This window comes from Artemia sp. Qi Xiang Cuo, chromosome 3, assembly GCF_049724085.1.
Source record: "Artemia sp. Qi Xiang Cuo chromosome 3, ASM4972408v1, whole genome shotgun sequence".
NCBI lineage: Eukaryota > Metazoa > Arthropoda > Branchiopoda > Anostraca > Artemiidae > Artemia > Artemia sp. Qi Xiang Cuo.
Genome location: NC_142796.1, coordinates 11,109,793 through 11,137,161, shown reverse-complemented (window position 1 = coordinate 11,137,161; position 27,369 = coordinate 11,109,793). Strand labels below are relative to the sequence as shown.

At 35.6% G+C, this 27,369-nt stretch overlaps 1 protein-coding gene across 3 annotated transcripts in view; it reads left to right on the top strand.

Moving 5' to 3' along the window:
* Ent2 (Equilibrative nucleoside transporter 2) overlaps positions 1 to 27,369 on the top strand; it is a 196,829-nt gene that overhangs the window by 71,145 nt on the left and 98,315 nt on the right. For 2 of the 3 annotated variants that reach the window (XM_089108471.1, XM_089108470.1), the window contains exon 3: positions 2,658 to 2,739. In XM_089108471.1, coding sequence (XP_088964597.1) covers positions 2,658 to 2,739 — 82 coding nt within the window. Of the gene's footprint in view, positions 1 to 2,657; positions 2,740 to 7,789; positions 8,138 to 27,369 lie in introns of those variants that run through there. The other variant, XM_089108469.1, reaches the window with a different exon arrangement.

The following is a 27,369-nucleotide window of genomic DNA, read 5'->3' as shown; positions in this document are numbered from 1 at the left end:
TCTCAACATTTATTCCAATGGGGGAGAATCACTCCTCATTATATTGTCAAGTGTTCCCTGACAAGAGAATATCCTGCGTTTAAGAGATAACTCGAGAAAATCATCATCCAAAATCAAATGTTTTTCCATCAACACTAGATTTGATCTAATTCTCTCTTTCTCAAATTTATTCATTTTTCAATCCTTTCACTCTGACTCTAGACTGACCCTGATTCGTTAGCCCTAACCAGAAAAAAAAGGGAACATTTTCAACAACATCAATAATACGAAGCATATACAATCATCGATACTGTTTATTGTCTTTAATATGTTTCACAAATGCACTTAAAGCGCATTGAATTCTATTCACATGCGCTATATCAACTTTAGCGGCGAAACATAATTGATCCTCCATTTTAAATTTGCTCAAGGATATTACATATCTTGCATATACTGCATCCCATTCCAGACAAAGCCGCGATCCTTTCGTGATTTCCACCGCAATGTTTGGTGCTCTTGTACTATTATCATCAACTCCACTATCAACTTCTAATAGTGTAAACATTCCACTCATCGCCATCAACACACACAAATATATATCCAAATGAGTAAAGTCAAACTGTTCTCACTCCTTTGAATTCTATTCACAGACTAATAAAACTATAGCAAAAAACCCGTTCCTTATATTCACTCCGCCGCTAATATGTAAACAAGCCCTCTGATTGGCTGAGAAGGGGGATGTATCCGACTCGCTGATTGGCTGAGAAGGAAACATGTGATCTAACTGTTTCCAGGAAAGTCATAACATTTTGACTCGAGAGCAACAATAACAAATATTATTTCTGGACACCATGACATTCGCCTCGAGCATGTACATGACCAAAACAACAACAAATACTATTTCTGGATCATAACATTCGCTGAGAGCGTGCACTTACAACAACAACAAATACTATTTCTGGACACCATGACATTCCCAATCGATTACGCAATCAAGTTCTCGGAAATTCACTTCCCCCTCGAGTCCTAGATCAATAACATTGTTCCCGTTAGAATTCAATGTGCATGTGCAACCTTCGTTCCGGAGTTATTACACATAAAAACATCAAATAACTCGACCATGGAAAAAGAGGTCATTGAGACCATTACGTAATCTGTCTCCCTAGGGAGGCTATGCCCATATATGGAGTCCCGTCCGTATTCTATGCCCATATAAGGAGTCCCGTTCGGAGTAGCACCCCCTCCTCTACTAATGTTCACATAGAAACGGTTCACTGCAGCCGCTGAAGAGTATTAAATTAAAAAAAAAAAGTTTTTTCAACTGAAATGAAGGAGCAACATTAAAACTTAAAACGAACAGAAATTATTACGTATATGAGGGGGATTGCCCCCTCGTCAATACCTCACTCTATATGCTAAAGTTCAAGCATTGAATCACAGAACCCTGAATCACACAGGTCTTTTAACTAAAATAAATAGCTATTTTGAACCTGCCCAAAAAAACTTTAGCGTAAAGAGCGAGGTATTGACTAGGGGGGCGAACCCCCTCATATACACAATAATTTCTGTTCGTTTTAAGTTTTAATGTTACTCCTTACTTTCAGTTGAAGAAACTTTTTTTTTATATATATAATACGCTTCAGCGGCTGCAGGGAACCGTTTCTATGTGAACATTTTTGCGATTTTCCTGCATCCGCTATCCGTGAGCCGTTTTGCGTTAAAAAAATTGCATCAATGGGACATAATAAATGCTGGGATATCCGGCGCCCCCTTCATAGAAATGTTCCTTCCCCGAAGGAAACATCCTCTATGGAAAGATCCTCCCACGTAATCGTTACCACGTACCTTACAGTTCGTTGCCACGAACTGTTTGAAAGAATATTATGAGATATTTAAACAGAGAAACATAAGAAATGTAATATTTTATCTAATAAAAATATTATGAGATATTTAAACAGTAAATACATAGGAATTGGCTAAATCAAGTTCTAGAAGCTAATGACAATATTCGAAGGGTTAACTTGAATAGGCCTAGGCTAGCTGTAATTAATTAAAAATATAATTCTTTTCTTGTATGTTCATTTCCCTGGAAATATTCTCCTATGCGCTAAGGATTAAAATTTTGAATTAAAAGAACGGGACCGTCTTGTTTTTTGTCAAATATTAATGGAAAACTTCTGATTAACATGATTAGTTTCTCAATTCCTTACAATTTATAGTTCTAAAAAATTTTCAGTTCAGAATAGCGAATGTGATTTTCAACGGCTCAGTAGAAATACTTCAACGCAGCCGCTGAACCGTTGTGACGCATAAACATGCAGTAAAAAAAAACGCAGGAAATTTATTGGTTCGCGCAAAAACCACAGTTTTTGCATGGAATCGCATCTGCGGGAACCCTGGGATCTACTGACAATTTTTAACCTCGTTTAGTTCTACTTGGTTTTGGCTTAACAAAACATATTCTCATTGGTCCTAACCGGATTATTTTTCTTGGGGGGGGGGGGGGGGAAGAGCCCCAAATTGGCGAACCTGATGTCCAAATACGTCTTCCAATCGAACGACAAGGGTATGTGAATGGATGAAGATGGAGACGCTGAATCTGAGTTAGTTTGAGGCCGAGGGTTTAAACGATGTTATTTTGAAATAACTATTATAATTTTATGCTCTATACCTTGCAGATGGCACGACTTTGGAGATGAAACAATTTATTGGCGACGAACGGCCAGCAAATATCCTGGATGGTGAACCCCCAACTGACAAGTATGGTTTTATTACTATTGTTATTTCCCATGGTATCGATTTATTTAACGAGTAAAAGGTTATAAATGCATACAGAACTGATTCAATACAATAATGCCAAATGCATAGCTGATGGTAAGGAGTGTAAATTTTGGGAGGAAAACATAGTGTCACCACGGTCTTACATTTTCTGAACTCAACTTAAAACATGGGATCATATTTCAACCTTGATAAGACAGGCTTGCCACAAGTTTAGTAAATATATAAAACTAGGTTAGAAAATATTAAGAATGTTTTCTTTATAATATTCAAACAAGTAAAAAGGTAAACAGTGTATTAGTAAATTTTAAACAAAACTATTTTGTAATAATTTGGGAAATCGGCGAAGAATTTGGTAAATCAGTGGTCTTTCATTACCAATGGGTCAATTGGATCTAAGTAACTAAGCAACTTTTTACCTGTGACAACATAATTTATTTCATTTTATTTTAAAAGACAATGTGATTATTTTATATTTAAAATGTATTTACAAAAAGACTCACACAGCAGAAATGTCGAAATCAAAACTAAGTTGGGGAACGTTACAATATACTTGAGAATTGTAGCGAATATTAACTTGAAGAATTTAGAAATAAAGCTTAAGAAAAAGATGTATTCTGATCATGGCTGCATCCAGTATGGGGGTTACCCGGTTTGATCCCCTCTCCCCCGGACAAGAATCTTGGGTACAGCCCTGATTCTAATTATGAATTGTAAATTTTGTCCCTATTTTGTATGTATATATATTATTTGTATATATATATATATATTGTATTTTGTATATTTGTATATATATATATATATATATATATATATATATATATATATATATATATATATATATAAATATACAAATATACAAAATACATACAAAATAGGGACAAAATTTACAATTCATAATTAGAATCAGGATATATTAGAATATATATATTATATATTATTTGATTTATTCCCTATTTTGTATGTATAGTAGGTGCTAGGAAGCAAGGGCGTATCCAGGATTTTTGTTTAAGGGGAGGTACAAAAAACTTTTACAAACGCATCCAAATTTGTTTTTATGCATTTTTTTACGTTTTTGCCATTCGGACAAAAAATTTTGGGGGGTTTCAAACCCGGTAACCCCCCTCCCGTATGACACGGCCTTGCTGGGAAGTTTCTCTTATTGCTCCAAGCAACAAAGTCTGAATATCGTATCTGATTTTGTTTTCAGATTTTCATTTGCGTTTAAAATGGGCTTTTTGAAAATCGAACTTACATTTTTATTGTCAAACAGTTCGTATTAACGAACTCTAACTAAAGAGCGACTTGGCCAAATAGTAACCGAAACTCTAAAGGAAGGAATTTGATTATAAATAATACATGAAAGGGGAAGATTTTTTATGCTGTTTTCGAAAAGGGGGAAACACCCCCAGAATGTAAAGTGATCTTAAAGAAAACCACACCATAAGATTCAGCATAGTATTTACGAAAATATCTTTCGTACTTTTTTTTTTTTTTTTTTTTTTTTTTTTTTTTTTGCGAGAAGAGAGATTACGGATGCGTGAGTTTCATATTTTTTTTTCCAGGGTGGTCTTGTCGAACTAATGGTCATAAAAGATCAGGAGAGGGCTCATTCAAACGGAAATTAAGAGTTCTAGTGCCCTTTTTGAGTGACCAAAAGGATTCAAGGGCAACTAGTCCCCTCCCACGTCCGTTTTTTCTCAAAGACATACGATCAAAATTTTAAGATAGCCGTTTTGTTCAGCATAGTTGAAAAATCCAAATCCAACTATGCCTTTAGGAGTAGCATGATCCGCCACGGTCAAAGTTTTTTTTTTTTTTAACAAGTTTTGTGAAGGTTCAAGTTCAAGTGAAATGAAGGAGCAACATTAAAACTCAAAACGAACTGAAATTACTCCGTATATGAAGGAGGCTGCCCCTTTCTCATCCCTCGCTCTTTACGCAGAAATTTGACTTGTTGTCCCAATTCTTTAAGAACTACTCCTGAAGCACAAAGAACTTTGAATTTGAATGAGATGTATTTTTAAAGAAATTTAAGACTTTAGCGTAAAAAGTGAAGGAAGAGGAGGTAGCAGCCCCCCCCCCCCCCTCATATGCGTAATAATTTCCTGTTCGTTTTAAGTTTAAATGTTACTCCTTACTTCCAGTTGATTTTTTTTATTTATTTAATTTTCTTATTCTGTTTTTCGGTGAATTATTTTTTTTTCAGTCCAGTATTCTAACCAGTGATTGTTCTTTTAATAGGTATTTATTTCTATAGAACTGTAAAAGCTTAGCTGAGGTCAGTGTTATGATAGTCACTGTCATGTCATTATCTAAACATAAACAACTTATCTGGTTAGTATAAACTTTAGATTTCTGTGGAATCTCTGTTTGTTGTTATAGGTCAATGATTCTTAGGTTTTCGAGTTGACCAGATCTGTGTTATTTTTTCCCTTCATCTATGAAGGGGAAACAAAATGCTGTTCCTTCAGGTGCGTGCGCAGGCTTTTTTTTACGAGGGGAGCCCGATAATAATAATATAAAAAACATCTGATAATTTGGAAAGAAGTCTGGGCAAATTCGGGAAGGTTTGGGATTTATGGGGAGTCGAGGGTCCAGACAGCGACGTCAGTTCACGGAAATGTAGGTGTGGGGGCAAAATCCGTCCATACGTCATTCCTAGGGCAGAACTAAGGTAGATAGTCGGAGAACTAAGGGACGAAAGGCCTTTACCTTCCTTAGACCTTAGCTCCTCCTGTACCTCCAGAGGCACACAGGGCGTCCGTTAACAGCCTCCAATCATCCCGCAAATGAGCTGCGGCGTAGATGTCCTCCCACTCAGGGACTAAGGATGCATGAAGGGCTCTCCTGTCCCACTCATATGTTATCTCCTGTCCCGCTCGAAAGATTGGATTGTTTTTGAGTTGACGCGTGACGGACAATGTCCACTGGACATTTTTCAATTTTTTTTCAAGGGAAATGCCAAAAAGGGCACAAATAGAAATTTTTCAACATCCAAGGGAGGGCCAAATACTCCGTAGTAGTCCCTATTTTGCAGAGTTTAGTGGGAGGTTTTTTTTTAATGAAAATATCAAAAAAGGAAGATTCGAAATATAGACGGCTCTATCGATGGAGGGATTTATAATCTAGGGGGTTCTCCGAAGAAATGCTTCGGAGACCCCCTGAAGAGGTCCGTGCGGTGGGCACTGTTGTATTCACTAGGTATTCGCTGCATTAAAAATTTAAATTTTGGTTTACAAAGAGATCTTGTTTAATCTTCGTTGGTTTATTACTCAACAAAAATAATTTTGATTTGTCTAAACTTATCACTTAATTTAGTACCAGGGGACTAAGTTGCGCTCGGTGAAAAGAAAGACTTTTTTCTTTTTAAATTCTGTCACAAAAAAAAGCTTTATTTTCATTTTTTTGTAATTCGGAAATCTTTTCCCATACTTATATGGACAAATTGTTCTATACCATTGACAATCTAATTATATTGTAATATGTTTTTTAAAATATTTAGCACATGCAATCATCTTTCAAAATTAATTCCCTAAATGAATTTTCCCAGAGTCATTACTTCTCTAGGTTATTTATTTTTTCCCACCGGAAAATGGTAATAAGCCAGTTTTCAGGAAAAAATAAAGTGCTGTTTTCGAAAAAAATACGGATAAATAAGTTTATATATATATATATATATATATATATATATATATATATATATATATATATATATATATATATATACAACTAATTTAATAATATAAATGTTTTCCTTGGTCATAATCATTGCTGTTCTTGGTTAAGGGGCTCGAGGATCTTGCGCGATTTTCTAATAATTTTGTTTTTATATAAACCTGTCATTATTTTATAATAGTATGATTCAATATGTTTTAGTCTCTAGAGTGAAAATATTATATTGCGGCTCTATTTATCTGTCTAAAAATGGGATATGTGTCTCTTTAAAATTAGTAGTTATACTGCTTATGCATAGATTCCATCTGGGAGGGACGGGGGATGGAGTCAAAATCTTAATATCCTGATCAGGATTGATCAGGGATCCTGATATCCTCTCAATCCTGAGAAGCAACCCACGAAACTAAGAAATACTCCCAGTTAAACAGTGGTAAAAACAAAGCTATTGCTTTATAGGAGAGACAAGAGTGCAAGAGGTGCTTGTCCTCACCTGTTGAAAGACATTTTTGACAAAAATTGAATGTGTTTAACTGTCTTCCCATAAAAGGAAGGGCTTCGTCGGGTTTTTCTTTTTCTTTTTTAAGGGGACAAAAATTCTCCAGTAGACTTTATATGTGCTAAGATTTAGTCTTGTATATAATTTTTATCTTATTTACATTTTCTCTTATCCTATTTGTTCCAGTGTTGCCAATGCTTTGAAATAAATTGTACTACTTTTCGGACTAAAATTGTACCATAAGAGATCAATTTGTACCGTCTGGATAGGACGTTAAAAATTTGCCGTAAAAAAAATAAAAAAAAATAAAAAAAAAAAAAAATCGATAAACTAAACCTTGAACAGTATCCAGCCCAGAAATAAGCGAACAAAACCAAAATCTACCGGAAAATATGATTGTATCAAAACTTGTCCGAATGTACCGAATTGTACCTGGACCTCCAAATTGTACCAAATACGGTACAATTGTACCGCGTTGACAACATCGTGCCAGTCTTTAAATATTGTAAAATGTATTCTTGCGAAGTTGTTCCTTTTCATATTTCATTTTATTTCCATATTATTTTTGTCTCTTATGCTCAGTGTTTAAATATTGGCATAGATGGCCTCTGTTCCCGCGTTTGCTTATCCCAGTTCAATTGATCGATTCTGCAAAAAATCCTTGGGAAAGTCACTTTAGGGTAAACAGTTGCGTTCTCTTTGCCCTATTGTTCATTCATAAAATCATGGACCGTGCATTTGTCACATGACAAGTTTAAATATTGGAATATAGATTCGTGGTTTTGACAAGGATTTAGTCAAATCCTTGACAAAGGATTTAGTCAAATCCTTGACAAAGGATTTAGTCAAATCCAACCATTTGACAAAGGATTTAGTCAAAATGGTTAACATTGATGATCCATCAATAATTTACGCCGATGCTGAGGAGATTGCCGCTATGCGAAATCAAGAACAGCGGCGTGTTAGACTTTATCTAGCGCCGCTGGCGAGTTGTGAAGACATAGCTAATAGTACGTCAAATTCGTCGCCTTTAGTAATGACTAAAACTCGCAGGTCGAGTAATAGGCCAGATTTGAATGATGATTTTGAGTCAGATAGTCCAAGACGAACTTTGTTACCGAATGATCGTAGTGAACTTCGGAATAGTGATTGTGAGATGAATGATACAGTTGATGCTCCTCAAAATATTATTTCACCTACTGATAGGTAATGTCCTGTATATAGTAGAGCCGTCCAAGGGTAAAAGTACGTATACACACTTTTCATTGTTCTATCAACTCGAGATTCGAAGTTTGCGGTCTAAATCAGGTTTATGGTGGAAACCAACGGCCGCCAACCCTACAGTCAACGGTTGTGCTTTCACAAGAAATGGTGCTCAAAATCGAGCTATGCTCGACATGAGTTGAAGCTATTGAAAGTAATTTTCTAAAAATCTTCTAACCCATTTCAAAAGGGACACGAATTCGTCTTATAAGACTCGAAGAGATTTGAACAAGGGAATATCCAGGGATTTTGTTTGGAGGGGGTCATTAAAAGAACTTTGCAAAACGCATCAACAATTTGTTTGTTTGCATTTTTGTTACTTTTGACGAGTCTTACGAAAATTCCGAAGGGGGGGGGGGCTCAAAATCAGTACCCCCCCCCCTGTATACGGCCATGGACTTGAATCTACGACATTGCAGAATCCTGATAGTAGTAATCGCGTTTGAAACCATCCCTGTATCAAAGTATGATTGTCACGTTTAAACTCATTTTTTCTATGACAATCAGCAAGATTTCACCAAGAAACACCGTACTTTTGGTGTCGTTGATATATATTAGGTGTATAGGAAATGCAATCGAAAAAAATTAAGATCAACATTAAGCTGATGAAAGTGAAATCCATTGTTAAACTATAATTAGATTAAACGGTCGTTTCCAGGAATCCAGGGGGTAGCCAGGTTTGAACCCCCTTGAAATTTTTAACTCATAAAATAGTAACAAAATGCATATAGACAAATTTTCATGGTTTTTGAGAAGTTTTTTCGTAAAAATAACCCCTTCAAAAAATACTCTCCCCCATGAACATAAATCCTGGGTACTGCCTTGATTTGGTATCATATTCAGTTGGTAGTTTTCAAAAAGCGCCAGCCCTTCTCCGATTTCTGTTCAATCCTTTATTTAAATTTTTGGATATTTTCCTAATATAATTTACTGGTTGATGTACTCATGTTCTTTTATAATTTTTTTAACATTTGACATCTGATTCTCTATGTGTCTTTGTGACCCTATTATAAGCATGAACACTAATATATTGGATAAAGATAAAAATTAGAAACATTTTTGTATTTTTTTTATTATTGCTTTCATTATTCGTACTTTTTCTCTGTGTAAAATTCATTAACTTGCTGATAATTCATAAGTTTGCTATTTTTAATATAAGCTGGTTTATGACAATCTGGCCGAAACCCAAGGCTGTAACCAGGGGGATTAGGGGGTCTGAATCCCCCTCTGAAATGTTTGTCCGACTCGTAATAGCATAACAAAAATGAATATAAACAAATTTGTGATGCGTTTTATTTTTTTTGTACCTCCCCCCCCCCTGAAAAAATCCTGGATACAACCCTGCTAATACCATTTGACTTTTTTATTCTTTTTATTTTCATGTTTAAGTCCCGATAGCGGTAAGATGAGTATATACGTACTTTTAACTTCGGACAGCCAATTGGTTCTTTTCTATGGCATTTTCTATGGCAAATTGGCATGTTCGCTATTTCTTAGATTTTTTTTTGCATTTTGTGTTGCCAGGTATACCATAAATGCCTGATATGTAGTAAATCCTCTACGTACGAAAAAAAAACAGAGAACAAAAAAAAGGATAAAACTAAAAGATTAACAATAGCCATCGATTAACCACGAAAGCGAAAACGCTCTGTCTGTGGCTGTTTACTTATGCTGTAAACTTTCTGAGGCTGTATAACAGTTTTGAAGACATTCCACGGTAGGCTCATTATATTGTATAATTAAAAAAAAAACAATAAAAAAGCGAAATTACTTCGTTCTTGTACCAACGACTTTTAACTCTAGTGTTCATGCTCGATCAAGCTACCACTCTCCAACTGTCTCAGTTTTTTCTTTAATGATTGCAAAAAATGAGATTAAATTAATAACCGACGATGACTCGCTGCACCCAAGTCACTTTTGACTTTAAAAAAGGCACTAAAACTTGTGCAACGACCCCAGTGCAGCGAGTATAAACGACGATGACTCGCTGCACCCCAGTCACTTTCGACTTTAAAAAAGGCACTAAAACTTGTGCAGCGACCCCAGTGCAGCGACGAATAAACGACGATGACTCACTGCACCCCAGTCACTTTCGAATTTAAAAAAGGCACTAAAACTTGTGCAGCGACCCCAGTGCAGCGACGAATAAACGACGATGACTCGCTGCACCCCAGTCATTTTCGACTTTAAAAAAGGAACTAAAACTGGTGCCGCGACCCCAGTGTAGCGACGAATACACGACGATGACTCACTGCACCCCAGTCACTTTCGACTTTCAAAAAGGCACTAAAACTTGTGCAGCGACCCCAGTGCAGCGACGAATAAACGACGATGACTCACTGCACCCCAGCCACTTTCGACTTTAAAAAAGGCACTAAAACTTGTGTAGCGACCCCAGTGCAGCGACGAATAAACGACGATGACTCGCTGCACTCCAGTCACTTTCGACTTTAAAAAAGGCACTAAAACTTGTGCAGTGACCCCCGTGTAGCGACGAATAAACGACGATGACTCGCTGCACCCCAGTCACTTTCGACTTTAAAAAAGGCACTAAAACTTGTGCAGCGACCCCAGTGAAGCGACGAATAAACGACGATGACTCGCTGCACCCCAGTCACTTTAGACTTTAAAAAAGGCACTAAAACTTTTGCAGCGACCCCTGTGCAGCGACTAAAACACGACGATGACTCACTGCACCCCAGTCACTTTCGACTTTAAAAATGGCACTAAAACTTGTGCAGCGACCCCTGTGCAGCGACGAATAAACGACGATGACTCGCTGCACCCCAGTCACTTTTGACTTTAAAAAAGGCACTAAAACTTTTACTTTTTAGTCGAATGACTCCGCGTGTAGACTTTCGCATGTACATGATGTCATACATGTAGACTTTCGCACGTACATAGGTTTTACATCATTATGTTATATGTTAACAGGGATCATCTCACATGGCCTATCGCAGGAGAAACAAAAAACTGTCCTCTAGTTGTTGATCTGTTAGACAGTTGTTAGGTTCTTAGGTTGAAAAAAACTGTCTTCACGTTGCTTTAAGAATGGATTTCACAGTCACACATACGATTACAATGAAGTTCACAAAAATATTTACAAAAAAAAGAGTTAAATATTAAAAAGATCAGATTGGTTGGACGAGAAACATCGAGGGCAAGTCGTTAACAAGAATACCGAGACATATATCCATCGGCCCGTTGATGGGGGTTTTATCTAATCTGACCAACTTCAGTCGCAAAAGTTTTTTTTTTACCCTGAATCAAAACAAAAGACTTGAAGCAAAAGCTCGGTTTGGCCACGATGCTTGGTATTTAGATCCTATTTTCCAAGATGCTTATGTTTCTAACAAAATCCCTGCTATCATCAGTATGATGAGAGTTATTCATTATATACAATCGTGATTATAGTAATTCATTATATACGTAGTGACAGAGAGATCGAGTGCCGAATTTGCTGGAACTTTGTCAATGCTTTTCTTGGTCTGTTTTCACCCTGGAACCTTTCCATACACCTGGAAATCCACCTTTGTCACTCCTATGCCTAAACGGATGGCGCTTCAGCGTGTGTGGGCTCACGTAGGTGTATTAGCCTCTCCAGTATTGCGAAAGTTAACACAAGTCTCCCCAATTATACGCTATGAGAACCTGAAGTCAAATAAGTATTTAGGCCACCGCCAGTTTGGATTTTGCCGGAAACTTTTCGCTGGAAACAACAATTGAATCCTTAGTAGCCAAGTACCAGTAATGGATTGAACCTCTAGGAAAAGGGCATGGTGTCCTTGGACGTCTGTTAGAAGTTATCAAGAGCTTAACTTCTGACCGTACACTGCCTGTTGTTCTCGACGGGCTCACTTCCCCGAATATCCAATAAAGGTAGGCGTAACTCAAGGTAGTATTTGGGGACCTGGTCTTTTCCTTGTGTACTCAAATTACATGGGGGACAGCTTTGCAAGCCCTCTGAATCGCTATGCCAAGAATACCACGCGACACGTAGCCGTCCCAAAGCACGGAGATCCGACATAAGCCTCTCTACAGAGGGATCTTTAGAAATTGTAAAGATGTCCGATGCATGGATGGTCAAATGCAATGCATTGAAAACAAAGGAGCTGCTGATCTTCCGATCGAAAGTGCCACGAATGCATACTAGCTTCATTTCCACAAAAGAAGCTAGAAAAAGAGTCGATGGGCTTCCTCTCCTTCTTCGACTTCTTCATTGACCACTCTTGGAAAACAAACCTCGATCGGGTGGCAACCACCTGTAGAAGAAAGTTGGGGATCACTCATTGCTACAAAAAACTTCTACCACCCAGCTTGATCACTTTACAAGACTCGTATCCAAGCCACTGCTGAATATTGATTCCGACTGTGTGCTGGTGCTCTGAAAACGTTGTTTGTACCAGAACAGAGTACTTGAAAACAGCTTCGTTTGACGTTGTACTGTGATTTGATACGATCTTATAGGGATGTTTTCCCTAAAGTTTATCTGTTGACTCCTCCAAAAGAACATTCAACAGTCATGTAAAACCCCGTGATGGAGCGGCGTAAAAGACTAGCGGCAAACCAGAGACTTAAAAGCACTTAGCGCTACGAATTAAGGAATAAAAAAAAGACTTGCTCGCACTTATTAATTATCATCTTCGTTAGGAGACTTGTAGGTAGCTTTATCTGGCGAACAGTTAGCGTGTGGAACAATATTCCACCACAAGTGATCCTTTTTAAACTCCTTGCGAGAAATTTCAGTCATTTTGTTACCAAGATGTTAATAACAATTACCAAGAACTAAGATATCTGAAAACAATCACGTAATTTTTTGCAACGACTAAATGAAGCAAGTATTCCAGTGGAGGTTACGACCAGAGCTATTAGATTTTCGGATGCTCATAAGGGAGTACACATTTTTTCTTCGTACTACCAGAAGTCTGGAGGCAAGAGAGTAATTTTTCGTTACAGAGATTACATACAGTCATTAGGTTTCATTAAAAGATGTAATGGCATATAGTTGGGTTGTTGGTAAGTATGCCCGAGTTGAAACATTTAGGAAAGTTCTTCGGAGGAAGAGGGTTTAGATTTCATATTTAGGGGAAGGGGATGAAATATTTTCTTTGGTCTTTTCGGTCTTGGTTGTCTTTTGAATCTCGTTGCAAAATATAAAACGTATCGCCGAAAATGGGAATTTGCCAAATCTTTTTTTTTTTAGCATTTTTGTATTTTCGTTTTGTTTTAAATAGCTCTAGTATTTGATCATCATTATTATGTAGCTCTTCTATAAATGAATTTAATGCATTTTTGTTAAGAGGAAAATAAATTTATTTAGCTTCTTTGTAAAAATTAACAGATATTCATTTTCCTCTTAGGTTACTTGTATTCGGGATTTATATTAGTCACCTAGCAGTTTAAAATCAAGCCAAATATGAAATAATCAATTAAAAATAATTTTGAAGGTAATGCAGTTTTTCAAAATAGGACATATAAAAGCTTACATAAATTTATTTTAAAAATAAAAATTGGCATTCAAACCGTGAGCAGTTTGGTTTTATTGCTCATAAAAAATTGCATGGCCGTGATAATTTTGCAAATGGAAAATTGTTTAATTGTAACTTAATTAAAATAGAGTGTAATGCTCTTTTTCAAAAAAGCAACTTAAAAAAAGAAAATCAGGGCCACGGGGATGCTGCTTGGTCGGGGTGGATATAGAATTTATGTTTGAGGGGGGGGGGACGAAATCTGGGCTCATCCATTGCTACTTTGTGTCCTTCTACCCCTATAGTTAGTGTAACTTTTGATCTTTTAGGGGGCACGTGCCCCTAACACTGCCACGGGATACTGCTTCGCATAGCTACTCGCAGCCAAAGTCCAAGCGTGGAGGTGGCTTTTTTTTGTTTTTGAGGTTCATTGTTTGAGGTTTACGTCATTTCGTCGACTTTAATCTATTTTGAAGTACCAAGGACAGTGGAAGGGAGGTGAGGTGGAAGAGGTGAGGTGGCGGTAGGATGGCGGGGAGGAAGGGAGGTCTCAGCATAAGCTAAAGAGCCATATTAAGGGCGTAAAAGGTGCAAAAAATAAAATCATATGATAATTCGAGATTAGAACGAACAGAAATAACTTTGAATGAGTAAAGGAATTCTAAAACGAACATAAATTAAAACAATAATCACATCAAACATAAAGCTCAAACAGATACTGATACAGTATCGGTTACTATATACTATACTGTATAGTATATATGTATATGCTATACAGTATCTACAAACAGATACTGATAGCGTCATAAAACTATGCTAATGAAAAAAAAAGCTTGAAACGAACAGAAATTACTATGAATGAAGACACGAAAACTAAAATGAACATATTTTAAATTAATAAACCGATCAAACATGAAAATAGCAGATATTGATATGGATGAATAGATGAATCTTAAACAAACAGAATATAAAGCAAATAATGAAGTCAAACTTAAAATAAACCGAAATTATTACCAACACAAGTATGCCCTTCCCCCCCCCCCCCTTAAAAGCTCTAATGGCTATATTGTCTTTTGCACTGGGCTGGAAAAAAAGAATCTTCTTTGTCATTATTATGTCGAAAAATTGCTGAGACTCCAAGGAATCATTATTATCATTATAGTTGTATTGTATGTAATCTGGTATGAAGATAGCAGATATTCATATGGATCAATCGATGAATCTTAACGAACATAATTCAAAATGAATAATGAAGTCAAATATTGCTTCAACAAACGAATTTTTCTCAAAAAAAAATTCCCGATGTTTATTTTAAAAGCTTTAAATGGGCATCAGTTCTCTGTATATTTGAATGAAATAGAATCAGAGGGATAATTTTCTGCAAAAAAAAATTTAATTTTATTGTTAATTTATGATAAATTATTAATATGTATAAATTATTAAAATAGTTAAAGTTAAAATAATTATAGTTAAAATTAGTTATAATTAAAATTATTAAATATATAACATATTAAGTTTTGTACGTTTTAGGTTTTAGTGCGTCTCTTTACTTTACTTCGTTTCTTTTTGGAAAATGTTTTCCTAAGTTAATTCTATAAAACAATCATTAATTTCTTAAATCACACTGCCCTTTCATTTACAAATCGAAATGAAAATATGGAAAAACGGGTATAATATTTCCAATAATAAAAAAGTTTTTTTTTTAATAAGAATAATAAAGGTCCGAGTATTTTGGCTTCACGTTTGGAAGCCTTAATCAAAGAAAAATAGTAATTTAAATTAAACAAAACATATAAAGAAAGGGAAAAACAAATTTCATTATCAGACGAACAACCAACTATATCCCGGCTGTTGCTTAATTGTATTGTGATATAGGTAGGCTGTCTGAACTATCATTTCGGAGCTGGACTATCTAGGGAGGATATTAAGTGGGTAATTTCTTTTAGAGGTAATTTTCTGCCATTTCGGGAAGAAGAAGATATTTGGATAAAACTAAAATGAGAACGGTCTTTACAGCTGTCCAATGTATGAAGAGTGCGAGGAGATTTATTACATTTTCTGGGGAAGTGTGAAGGGTTAAGGGTCTTGAGAAAAGAAATTTTTTGAATGGATGAGGGAGATGAGCCTAGGGTGGAAAAATTGTTGGGAAATGGGTGTTTATTAGCATTGAGAGTCGGCGACGGTTTATTCGTGTGGACATAACCCATCGTGAAGCTGTTATATAATGACCTTGTATGATTGTTTGTATTAGTGTTTTTGAATGGTTTGCTGTACTTTAATCGTTTTGATTAAAAGTTTAAATTGAATCCTTTAATTGTATTCGTATGTTGTTAATTGCATTAGTATGTTTTTATTTTATGTTTTTTGTTGGCATGGCCTTGCGTTTTTTTTTCAAATATACTATAATATACCAGAGAGACAACCTAGTTTGTCCTACTGTCGCTTGATTTGTTGATATTGCATGGTGAATATTATAAAAGTGGACATTTTTAAGATATCATGTTTTTTATCATTTGTGTGTTTGTTTCTTTTTCTCTATATTTTTGGTTTAATATTAGTTTGTTTTGTTTATTTTGTTGATAAAGATTTCCGGAGGTGAAGCTGAAATATTCAGAATTTTATTATTATGAGGGAAAAATTTTTTGTTATTTTCCTTTGTCTTATTCGAAATATCATACTTGCTTTTTTTATATTTTCATTTCTTTTCATTTATAAAACGATTAAAAGACCCAATAGTAAGATCGTAAGGTTCAAAAATGTTTATTGAAACATTGCTGGCAACCAAAGTATAATCATCTACTGAACAAGTACAGTCAAAACTCTCCAAAAGTGACCCCGCGTACCTCAGCGCCTCTAGAGGGAAAATGTTGTACTACTTAATCGCTCCGAGCCAATAAATTAAATTTAATACAACTTTTACGGAACAAGTATAATCACCTACGGAACTCGTGATTTACTCGCCAGGTTCGCATAGGTATGGAATCGTCTCCGGAGACGCGGACAAAGGGTCACTTTTTTTTGTGTGGAGAGGATAGGTTTTGTCAGTACTTGTTCAGTATGTGTTTATACCTTGCTGGCAACGAACAGTTAGTAAGGGGCGACTCGAGCTAATAATGACCGAAACTCGAGAAAAGGACTTTTGATAATAATATATGCATCAAAAGAATCAGATTTTCGTGGAATCTCTAAATATGTGAAGTTCATTAAATTTAAAGATGCCCAGTAAAGACTACGAGCCTGAAAAAATTTGGGAGATTTTCGAAAAAGGGACAAAAACCCGCCAGTGGACGAGTGACCTTGATGAAAATCGTACATCTAAGTACAACGTATCCAGAGGTTTTAAGTGCCTATCTACAAGGATGCGATATTTGGCTTTTTTTGTAGAAGAACTATTATGAATGCCTTTTAATTAATTTAAAAGGTTAATTAATAAATTAATTTGTTTTTGTTTTTTTTCCAGGTTTACTCGAAATTTTGTTCTGACGTAACTTACAAATTAACTTACGTAACGAACTTCTTTCTTCGTATGTTTTTATTACGTATATTAGGGAGATTGCCCCCTAGTCATTACCTCGATCTTTACGCTAAAGTTCGAATTTTGTTCGAATCACACACCCCTGAATCACAAAGGCCGGTTAATTAGAATAGATAGCTCTTTTGAAAGTACAAAAAAAACTTTAGGCTGAAGAGCGAGGTATTGACTAGGGGGCGAACCCCCCCATATCCGTAATAATTTCTGTTCGTTTTAAGTTTTAATGTTGCTCCTTACTTTCAGTTGAAAAACCTTTTTTTTTATTTAATTTCTGATCGTTTTTTAAATAATGCTGGGAAATCCGGCGCCCCTTCATAGAAATGTCCCTTCCCCCAAGGAAAAATCCTCTATGGAAAGACCCTCCCTCGTCATAACCTTCTCCGACGACCCCCACCCAGAATAAATCCCTCCTGAAAACGTCTGTATACTTCCCAATAACCAATACTATATATAAATAATGGGCAAAGTGTTATGTAATGTTTTAGGAGTAATTGAGGATTATTAGACTATAAGTTTTGACGTCTCAAAGCTTTGTTTCCATGGCACAATTAGATCTGATTTAAGAGATACGAATTCTTATAGGCTAGCAGGGGTTAGAAACATTCTTCTAAGCTGTGGCGATGACAACTTTCGGTGTTTGCAGGGATGAAAAAACGTGGCCTCTTCTTCTCGGGCTATCTGGAGTTCAGATTCCTTTGGGATCATTTACCTTGGAGACTTACGAACTAATTATCTATTATTAGACTAGACGCAGACATACAAATGAAATAAACGCAGATAAGAAAGACAATATATTTATTGAACTTACATGCTTAGTTGTACAGCAACGGGTCACTTCAATGACAATAATGGTGACCGAGATGAAAGAGTTAATACAACTATCTCAATGGATCTTCTCAAGTCAAACTTACTATTCTAATTAAAAACACATCGACCCCACTTCCAACCACAGTTCTTTCGTCCTGCGCTGTAAGGACTGCTCGCCATGGGCTCAAAGGCCCCCCGGACGCGATTCCACGTTCTAGAATAGTTGCTAAATGTTTTTGATGATTCTAGAATTTACACGGTTTTTTTGCAATTTCGTATTCCTTTTAAATGTTGTCAATAGCATTTTTTTTGCTACAATTGTCTTATCGAAATTCGAACAAATAGCGTCATGGTGCGACGGAAGCTAGAATTTAATTTATTTTTTTGCTGATTAAAATTTTAGACTCTTGGAAGCGGTATTTGAGCTCAAGTAGGGGACGTTTAATTTCTGCCCGAATCATCTTTAGAAGGAAAGAATCTTGTATTTTAAATATATCGCCTTTTACTCCTGGTACACATCACCCTTCCCATCAATTAATGACGTCCCGTCATTAGTAACTGCTCATTAGGAGTGCTTAAAATTTTTCAATTATATTTCTTATTTTATTCTACATCACTATCTAAAATTCATCTACAGGACTAAGATTATTTATGGTTCTAGGTTAGCTACTATACTAAGGATTTTTTTTTCTATATCTAGCCCTGGTTACTTTTACATTTCCAACAAAGTTGGGGCTATTCTACTTTTACATTAGTTTTTTTTTTATTTTGCTGTCTATATGACGTACTACATACTATCTACACTACGTTAAATGAATAACATGATAATATTACACCTAATTCTACTTGTGGTACATACATTAATGATTTATAACATACAATATTGGGTTCATCATATTCACTGATAACATTAAAACACTTTCACTATTGGGATTTTTGAATTGTCAAAGTTATTAGGAAGTAACACATGTATCTTCACATCTATTCATCACCTTTCGTGTCCTTAGTGTGCTACACCCTTCTGTTTTAAATAATTGTCCTTCACTCTTTTTGTCTTGTCAAAAATTTTGAAGCATGTACGCTATGGTTTCTTCATGGAACAGTTCAAGTCGAGGTGTCTTTACACGGTAAGTTTTCCCTTATATTCAACTTGGAAATGACCATTAAATATCGTTCTAATAGTTAACTGGGAAATGATTCTTCCCACTACAGGTGTTGGTGTTTTTCTTCTCAGCGTATCATTTTTAGGATTTTTGAGGCACATAAAGGATGTATTCTCGCGTAAAATTGTTCATTTGTGCCCTTTGAAACGGGTTGTCGTCATACTATAGTGACTCTTTTAATATATTGTCTTTAAATTCAACTTCAAACATCTTCAAATATTATTTAACTTCAAATATCGTTTATCGTGTGCTGATCGATGGGGTTCTCAGAATTAAACTTCAAATTGTCTCTAACTTCAGCATCAAATATCTTCAAATGTCTTTAAGTATCATTTAACTTAAAATATCGTTTATCGTGTGCTGATCGATGGGGTTCTTAGAATTAAACTCCAAATTGTCTCTAACTTCAGCTTCAAATATCTTCAAATTTAAATATTATTTAACTTCAAATATCGTTAAATATCGTTTAGCTTCAAATATCATCACTATACTGTCAAATTATTCTGGGGTCCATAGTGAGTATCAACAGCGATATCTTCGTATTTATATCTTGTACTGACCGATGGGTTTCTCAGCGTTTATGTGATTATATAGTTCGTTAAAGCACTTGATACTGAGGTTCAAATATAGTGTTACCTGATACGTAATATGGTTCATAGTCGAAGAAACAACGATCAAGGGTAACTGTTGTTCTCGTAGACGAAATTGGGATGAAAGTTGCCTGGAGTTATGGTGAGTACTCTTCGTTGGTTGAGATATGATGAAAATAGATGCTACTGGGTCGTAGCTGTACTGGGCAGCTCATTGTAATGCTCAATAACCAATTTGCCATTTACTTCCTGTAATAAAAATAGCGAGGCAGAATCACACGTTCTTTAAAGTAAATACACATGCAATAATTCACGGCATTAATTGGGTTATAATTGTTCCCATTGGGAAGTTCAATACATAGATGTTTCTTATAAAATATTAATTCTTCAACTTTAAGTATGGTCTCTTATTATACTTTCTAATATACACTACTACATACATTTTATTTTAACTTCTTTTAACACTTAGTTAATTTTACATTAGATCTAAAATAATCATTTAAACAGAGTTTATGCTACATGGTTAATTTTTTGAAGTCTAACTTTACAACTTATTTCATGCCTGCATTGTTCACGCACGTCAGTGCTGTTTAAGAAACGCATGTGCAGCATCGTAACCACACGGTTTTACGTAAACGATACTACAATGAGGGAACGAGACATAACATGGATGAATGGAGACCTCTATATCCACTCGTTTTCCAATGTCTTCCCTATTTCTTGGCTCAGACGTTTTCATGGGATTCCAGGTATAACGGCTGAAATGCAGAGGTTCTTAGTCTCAGGATTTTTCCGTAATTACAAGTCAACATTGGTGTCTCATATACATTTTTCGAATAAGGTATTTAGATACTGGGTTCCAAGCTTGTCCACGTATATTCCAGTTGATGCTTGGCAAAGAATATAAGCGTAATGAAGAACTGACATCAATATCTTTTTAGAAGGCTATTGTTTGAGCAAACTCTTCAGCACTAAATAAATAAATATGATATTAAAGTTTTATTTGAATTTGTTAAGCGAAAAACACCTTCACATTAATGGGGAATTCCTTGTGGGTTTTACTTAGTCGCCATTGGACATACACAGGGTTTCAATTCATGTATCTTAACTGTTCAAATGGTTTTAAAATTTTACATATTATTATTGAGATTTAATTCCACATTCACCGTGAAATTCTACATATAAACGTACCGATAGCCAACTATAGATAAAGTTCGGATCGGATTTTTTTTTTTGATAATATCCACCTGGTTAGGACATGGGTCGATTTTTCATAGAAAATCCGAGGGAGACCTGAGTCAGTATAAGTAAGATATAATGTGACTTACTTGCGAAAATATATCACTAAAACTAGAGAACAATATATTTCATAGATAAACCAATGAAATTAAAGAATATTTTTGTCATGGAACTATAGAACAGTGACCTCTTTGTTATTGTATACGTCATAAATATAAACTAATGAAATTAAATTTTTTGTTAAGGAGCTAAAGACATTAATGTCTCTGTTTCTCTTTGGAAGTAATGTTTAACCCAGAGCTGTAGGACAGTATACGTCATAGATATAATATAATGAAATTAAAAAGCTTTTCTTTTTTTTTCGCCTCGGAGCTATAAGAAAGTAAACTCTCTGTTTCTCTTTCAAAGCATTCAGATCCAAAAACGAAAATTTAGCTCACTGAAGTTTCTATTCAACCTTTAAGTATTGCTTTGACTGGCCCTGATTGGCATAAAAATACTAGTTTCTTACATTTGAAGGACTGAGAAATATCCCTTCCTACGGTCGTTTAAAAAATTTACAAAAAACAAACATGGGCCTTGAGTTCCTCCCCAGGCTTCCCACAAGATGTGGTCCAACACCACTTGTCGTTCTCAGTCGACCACGCGCTTCCTACCTTTGGTTATTTTCTATTCCCACCTTTCTCTCTGATCACCAATGTTTTGAGATCACTTGTATTATTTTTTTTTTTTTCATTAATATTGACTTGGTTAACTTTACTTGCACGCTGTTGAATTTATTATGGTGTTAAATTTATTATCTTTTAAATTTGCAATTACGTTGGTTATGAATGTTTCCATCTGTTAGGTTTTTCAACCGGTCTGCCTGACTGTGTCGTTATTTTCTGCGCGGTTTCTTGTAGTTTTTTATTTTTCGTTTTGTGTAGCAAAATAAGGTCAAACTTTTTGTATTGTTTTTTAAAAAATTCTTGCATTTTCAATTTCGTTTGTTTCCCGTGTGCGGCTGCTGAGGCCGGCATTTCTTTAGCTACTATTTGGTCTGATTCGCCTTCAGACTCTTCGGAACTAGTTTCCGACGAATCCGGATTAGAACTTTTAGAGGTGGCACTTTTTGAGGTGTCACCTGCCCTTCCTTCGTAAGTTTCCACTCCTCTGGAAGTAGAAGGTTTATTCTCTAAGTATTTGCCTTGGGTTCTCAAATCGGGGGATTTGAAAGATTCTTGAGAGCTTTGGGAGGAATAAATAGTTTTTGCGGGGTTCCTCAATTGTTTGAATGCCATGTCTTCAGGGGGATGGGACATTCTTTGTACAAAGGTTTCCCTCCACGAAGTCTACTTTTTAGGTTTGACCTTGGACACAGTTATATCATGATGTTGACCTTGCTGGTCATCCTTGGGAGTTTTATTCTTGGGCAGTGTACTTTGACTCTTTTTTATGGGGAAATTAATTAAATCCATAGCTTCTCGCAGGTTTGTTTTAAATAAATCTTTGAGAGGAGTTTTCTTTACAATAATGCCGGGGGTTTCTACAGCTCTGTTTAATTCTTCCTGTAAAGACAGGGGCCTTTCAATCGGTGTTGCAGGGGAAACCATATCGTCTGGAAATCTTTTGGGTGGACATGGGGTCGAAATTCTATCGGGGAAGAATTGGGTTTTTGGAGATATTGTATAATCTAAATCTCCTGCACTCGCCGGTGAATAACTTTTTGGGCTTTTTGGCGTTCTTATTCTTACTGGTGTTAGGGATTTTTTCTCTGGAATAACTAGGTTTTCCATAGCTAAAAATTCTTCAAAGTTTTCCTGGTCACTGTCATTCTCAAAATAGTCTTGCTTGAAATTAAAAGGTTTTAGCTCTGCCAATCTTGATTTAGGGGGCTCATTTTCCGAATCTGACGAATCAGTAGAGGAGGGCTGTGATACCCATCTCTGGAAATTTGGCTCTTTTTATTCGGCTAACATGCGCCTTGTAAGTTCTTCCACTATCGGGGTTTTCAATTTTAAAGGTATATTCATTATCATACTTTTTGACTATTCTGTAAAGTTCAGAATATTTGCTGGAGAGTTTTTTTCCTTCCATTTTTGACTTGTTCTTTAGGTAAACTAAGTCTCCCAAATTGAAATCTATGTTCCCCTTAACTTTGGGTTGGTTTCTTAGCTCTGGGTTTATTTTACATTTTTACAGCTCTTGCCTACCTATTTTATAAGTTTTCCTCATCCTATTTATTAATTCTTGTGTATAATCTTTTCAGTCGTTATAAAACTACTGAGACTAAATAATCTAATAGTAAGGGTTTTTAAAATATCAACTAAAAAGTAAATAAAATTGATTTTATTTTGTTGCTTCGGAATAAGCCGTGTTGATTACGTTAGTGAAGAAAGGTAAGATTTTATCCCAGTCGCTCCTTTTGTCTATCGTATAAATATTTAGAACATTCTAAAATATTTTATGCCTGTTTTCAATTTTTTCCTTGACTTGTGGATGGTACGGTACTGTCGCCATTTTCTCTATATTGAGAAAAATCAGTAAATCTTTTGTTTCATTCGAAACAAAATTGCTCCCGTTGTCGCTCAAAATTTTATTGGGAATTGAAAATTGTAAAAAATAATTTTGCTAATGCCTTACTTGTGGCATAAGCACCTTGATTTTTATATTCTTTTTCAAGAGTAAATCCGGAAAAATGATCTATTACCGAAAGAATACAAGTATTACCTCTGCTAGGAACAGGTAAGCCTCAACTTGTACCGTGTAGGTCAAATGAGATAATATCGAAGGGGCACCTTGCTACCGGGATCCTTCCCATTGGAGGATTTGGATAAGCTGGGGGAATTTTTCTCAAATTACATGTTTCGCATGTACTTACAAATTCTTTAAGTTGTGTCAGTGCAGATTGTACGTAAAAATATTGTTTTAACTTATGGAGCGTTTTCATAACTCCTAAATGTCCATCCGTGTCCGAATGAAAATATTCAAATGCAGGCTCTATCAAGTTTTGTGGTAACACAGGTATTATTGAGGTTTGGTTTCTATTTGTCTCAACAGTCACGATTCTACACAGTATTTCGTCATTAAGATCACAGTAAAAATTATCTATCTCTTTTCTAGGAATTTCGAATTTATCCGGTAACGCCTTATCATTCACAAAATAATCAATTAGTGCTACACACATTTCGTCCTTTTTTTGCTTTCTTTTTATATTTTCCAAAGACAAGGGGCAATAGTTAATCTTATTTTCTTTTACTGCGTCTTTGACTTTGTTTTTCTTACATCCATGATTGCTCTTAGCAATTATGGCGTGAACTTCATTTTCTTCAGCTTCCGATGGAATATTATCTGGGTATCTACTTAAAAAGTCGCAAGCTGTGTTTTGTTTTCCCTTTAAATGTTCAAATTCATAATCTAGGTCTTGGATTTTCATAATCCATCTAGCTAGAATGCCCGTGGGGTTTTTAAATGTGTGCATGTACTGCAAGATTTAATGTTTTGATCATAGTATAATTTTTCTACCAATTAAATAATGTCTAAAGTTTTCAAAGTGGTAGATAATGGATAATAATCCGAAGCTCTTGGCGGAATAACTACTTTTACCTTTCGATAAAGTTTTGCTTGAGTAGCGTATAACTTTTTCTATTTGTTTGGGTGTTCCCTGTAGAGGGTTAGGGTTTTCTACTGGGATTATTTGCGAAAGGATAGCGCCTATGCCCTTTGAGCTAGCATTTTTCCATTTTCGAAATCAGGGAGTGACAAAATTGGTTCAGAAGTGAGCGCCTTTTTGAGTCGGTCTAGGGAAGTTTGAGCTTCCTGGGACCAGGTAACATTATGGGAGTTTTCTTTGGTTAGTTCCGTGAGGGGTTTCGCAATTTGGGCATAATTGCGTATGAATTTTCTAAAGTAGCCAGTGAGTCCTAAAATTCCCCTTAATTCTTTCATAGTTCTGGGGGGCTTGAGGTTTTCAACACATTTTATTTTATCAGGGTCTGGGGATATCTCTCCCTGGGTTACTACTACTCCTAAAAATTTAATTTTAGGTTGAAATAAATTAACTTTCTCAGGCCGGCATTTTAAATAGCCTTGTCTGAACTTCTCGAACTCCTTCGCTAACGTTGCTAAGTGTTGTTCATTGTTTTCCCCCACACATATAATATCATCAACAAAATGAATTCTTTAATCCTCTTAACAGGTGCAATAGGGGTCTACATAACGCGCTTGAACTTGTTTTAAGCCCAAATGGCACTCTCAAGTATTCATAAGAACCATATTTGGATGCAGAAAATGCAGTTTCATGGACACTCTTTTTGGCTATTTTCACTTGATGGTAGCCTCGGGTAAGGTCCGAAGAAGTAAAAATTTTGTTTTTGCTTGAAATCGAGTCAAGGATTTCATCTATTCAAGATAGAAGAAATTTATCGCTAGCTACTTGTTTGTTGAGGGCTTTATAGTCTACTACGAGTCTAATATCTCAATTCTTTTTTGGTACTAAGATCACTGGTGCGCTATACGGACTTATACTTGGGCGTATAATTTCGTTTTTTTCTAATTCATGGATTTTATTTTTTAACCACTCTTTGTGCTTATATGGCACACGATATGGCTGTTTTGCTACGGGATTACCAGTCGTTAAAATTGAATATTCTTAAAATGGTATTAACCCGATGTCATCTTCAGATGCAGAAAATACATCCTTAAAATTCCATAATAATTCGCATAATTTTTTCTTAAGTTCCAAGTCCGTAATATGATCCATATTAAATTTGTTTAAAAATTGGGATTTAGTTAAAGGATATTCGTTATTTGAAGTTTTGATACCGTTAACTAGGTTTCTTTTTGAATTTTCCCATTTATTTAAATAATTTTCCGTTAAAACCTGGATTTGGACTAAACACGTCCCCTTTTTAATTGTAATTGTATCGTTTTCGTGGTTATTGGTTACCCAAATAAAAACTTCCCCTTTGTTATTAGATATAATCCTTTCCTCGCATGATAGATTTTCGGGTATTTCAGACGGTTTCGCAAACCATGTTTCTGATTTACTAATTACTGGCTCAGTCATCTGTGCTATATGAATTTTTTGCAGCGTTTTTGGAGGGACTTTTGTTTTCCTTATCGCAAATTTGTAATATCTCTCTTCATTATCATTGTTTATTAGATTCATACTGGCGCTTTGCTGCGCCATTGCGGCATCTTGTGGTATCCCTTTGGGTTTTAATATGTTTTTCCACAATTCCACCGTTTTCTTAATTTCGTTTGACCTGTACTGTCGCATGTCTCCTATTTTTATTTTCGCAGGTTCAGTACTTTTATTATTTAAATTTACTTCATTTGTGCAATATCTCTTAGGATAATTGAACAAATTTCCAATTATGCCATGTGTTTGCGAGAAATGAGGATCAAAATACTTCGAAATTATACCACTAAAAATTTTGTTTACTGTTATGTTGTCTTCGTAACCTCTCTTACGATTTTTTAAGGTAGAAATTTCTTCCCCTACCTTAGCTGTGTCTACAAGCTTCTCATTGGATACGTCTAATATTATTCTATTAGACCTTAGCAAATTTGTACATATAATAACTTCATATGAGAAATTATCACCTATAACAAAGTTTGTCATGAACGTTCTATTGTCTCTTTTTAAGTTTAGGCAAATTGACCCTTTTGCATTTAACTTATGACCTGTCACGCTTGTTAAATTGGGATTATTAGGGTTCCTCTGTCGTTTAATGTGAAGAGGCAACATATTGAATACGCAAGAGTTTATGATACTAATTGTTGCACCTGAGTCAATCAAAGCCTTAAAATAAACATTTGCTACACAAAAATCATTAAATATAGGTAACTTGTTAATAATATAACTAGAAGAAGGCACTAATATTGTCTTGGACCTATTTAATATTCCTGGCACCCCCTGGGTCCAACTCATATTACTGAGGGGCCTGAAGCGTTTCCCTGAGGACTTATTTCATGTGTCAGTGCCTTTTTTAGATATTCAGATGTATTAGGCGCTGTAGGCATATTTAAATGATTTACTTCTGTCTGTCTTCTCCATGTATTATTATGGTAACGTGGATGTCTCGTGTCAGTAACGTTTGCTGGCGCTGACTGCCATTGCCGTTGGCTTGTAAAATTTTCATTTCTCATCAGCAAATTTTCATGATTTTTGTATTGCATTCTCGCCTTGGCGAGTATTTGGGTTTTCAAACCGATAATTAATTTGCCTGTTGGGGAGAGGGTTATACAAATTTGGTTGGTACGCGTTATAAGGTACTGATTGGCGCAATCCTCCCTTGCTATAGCCTATTGCACGACCGGTGCTAAAATTTGTTCTTCTGAACAAATGGTTACCGTAATTTTGCGCATTACCGACAGAATTTCTTGGTATGGG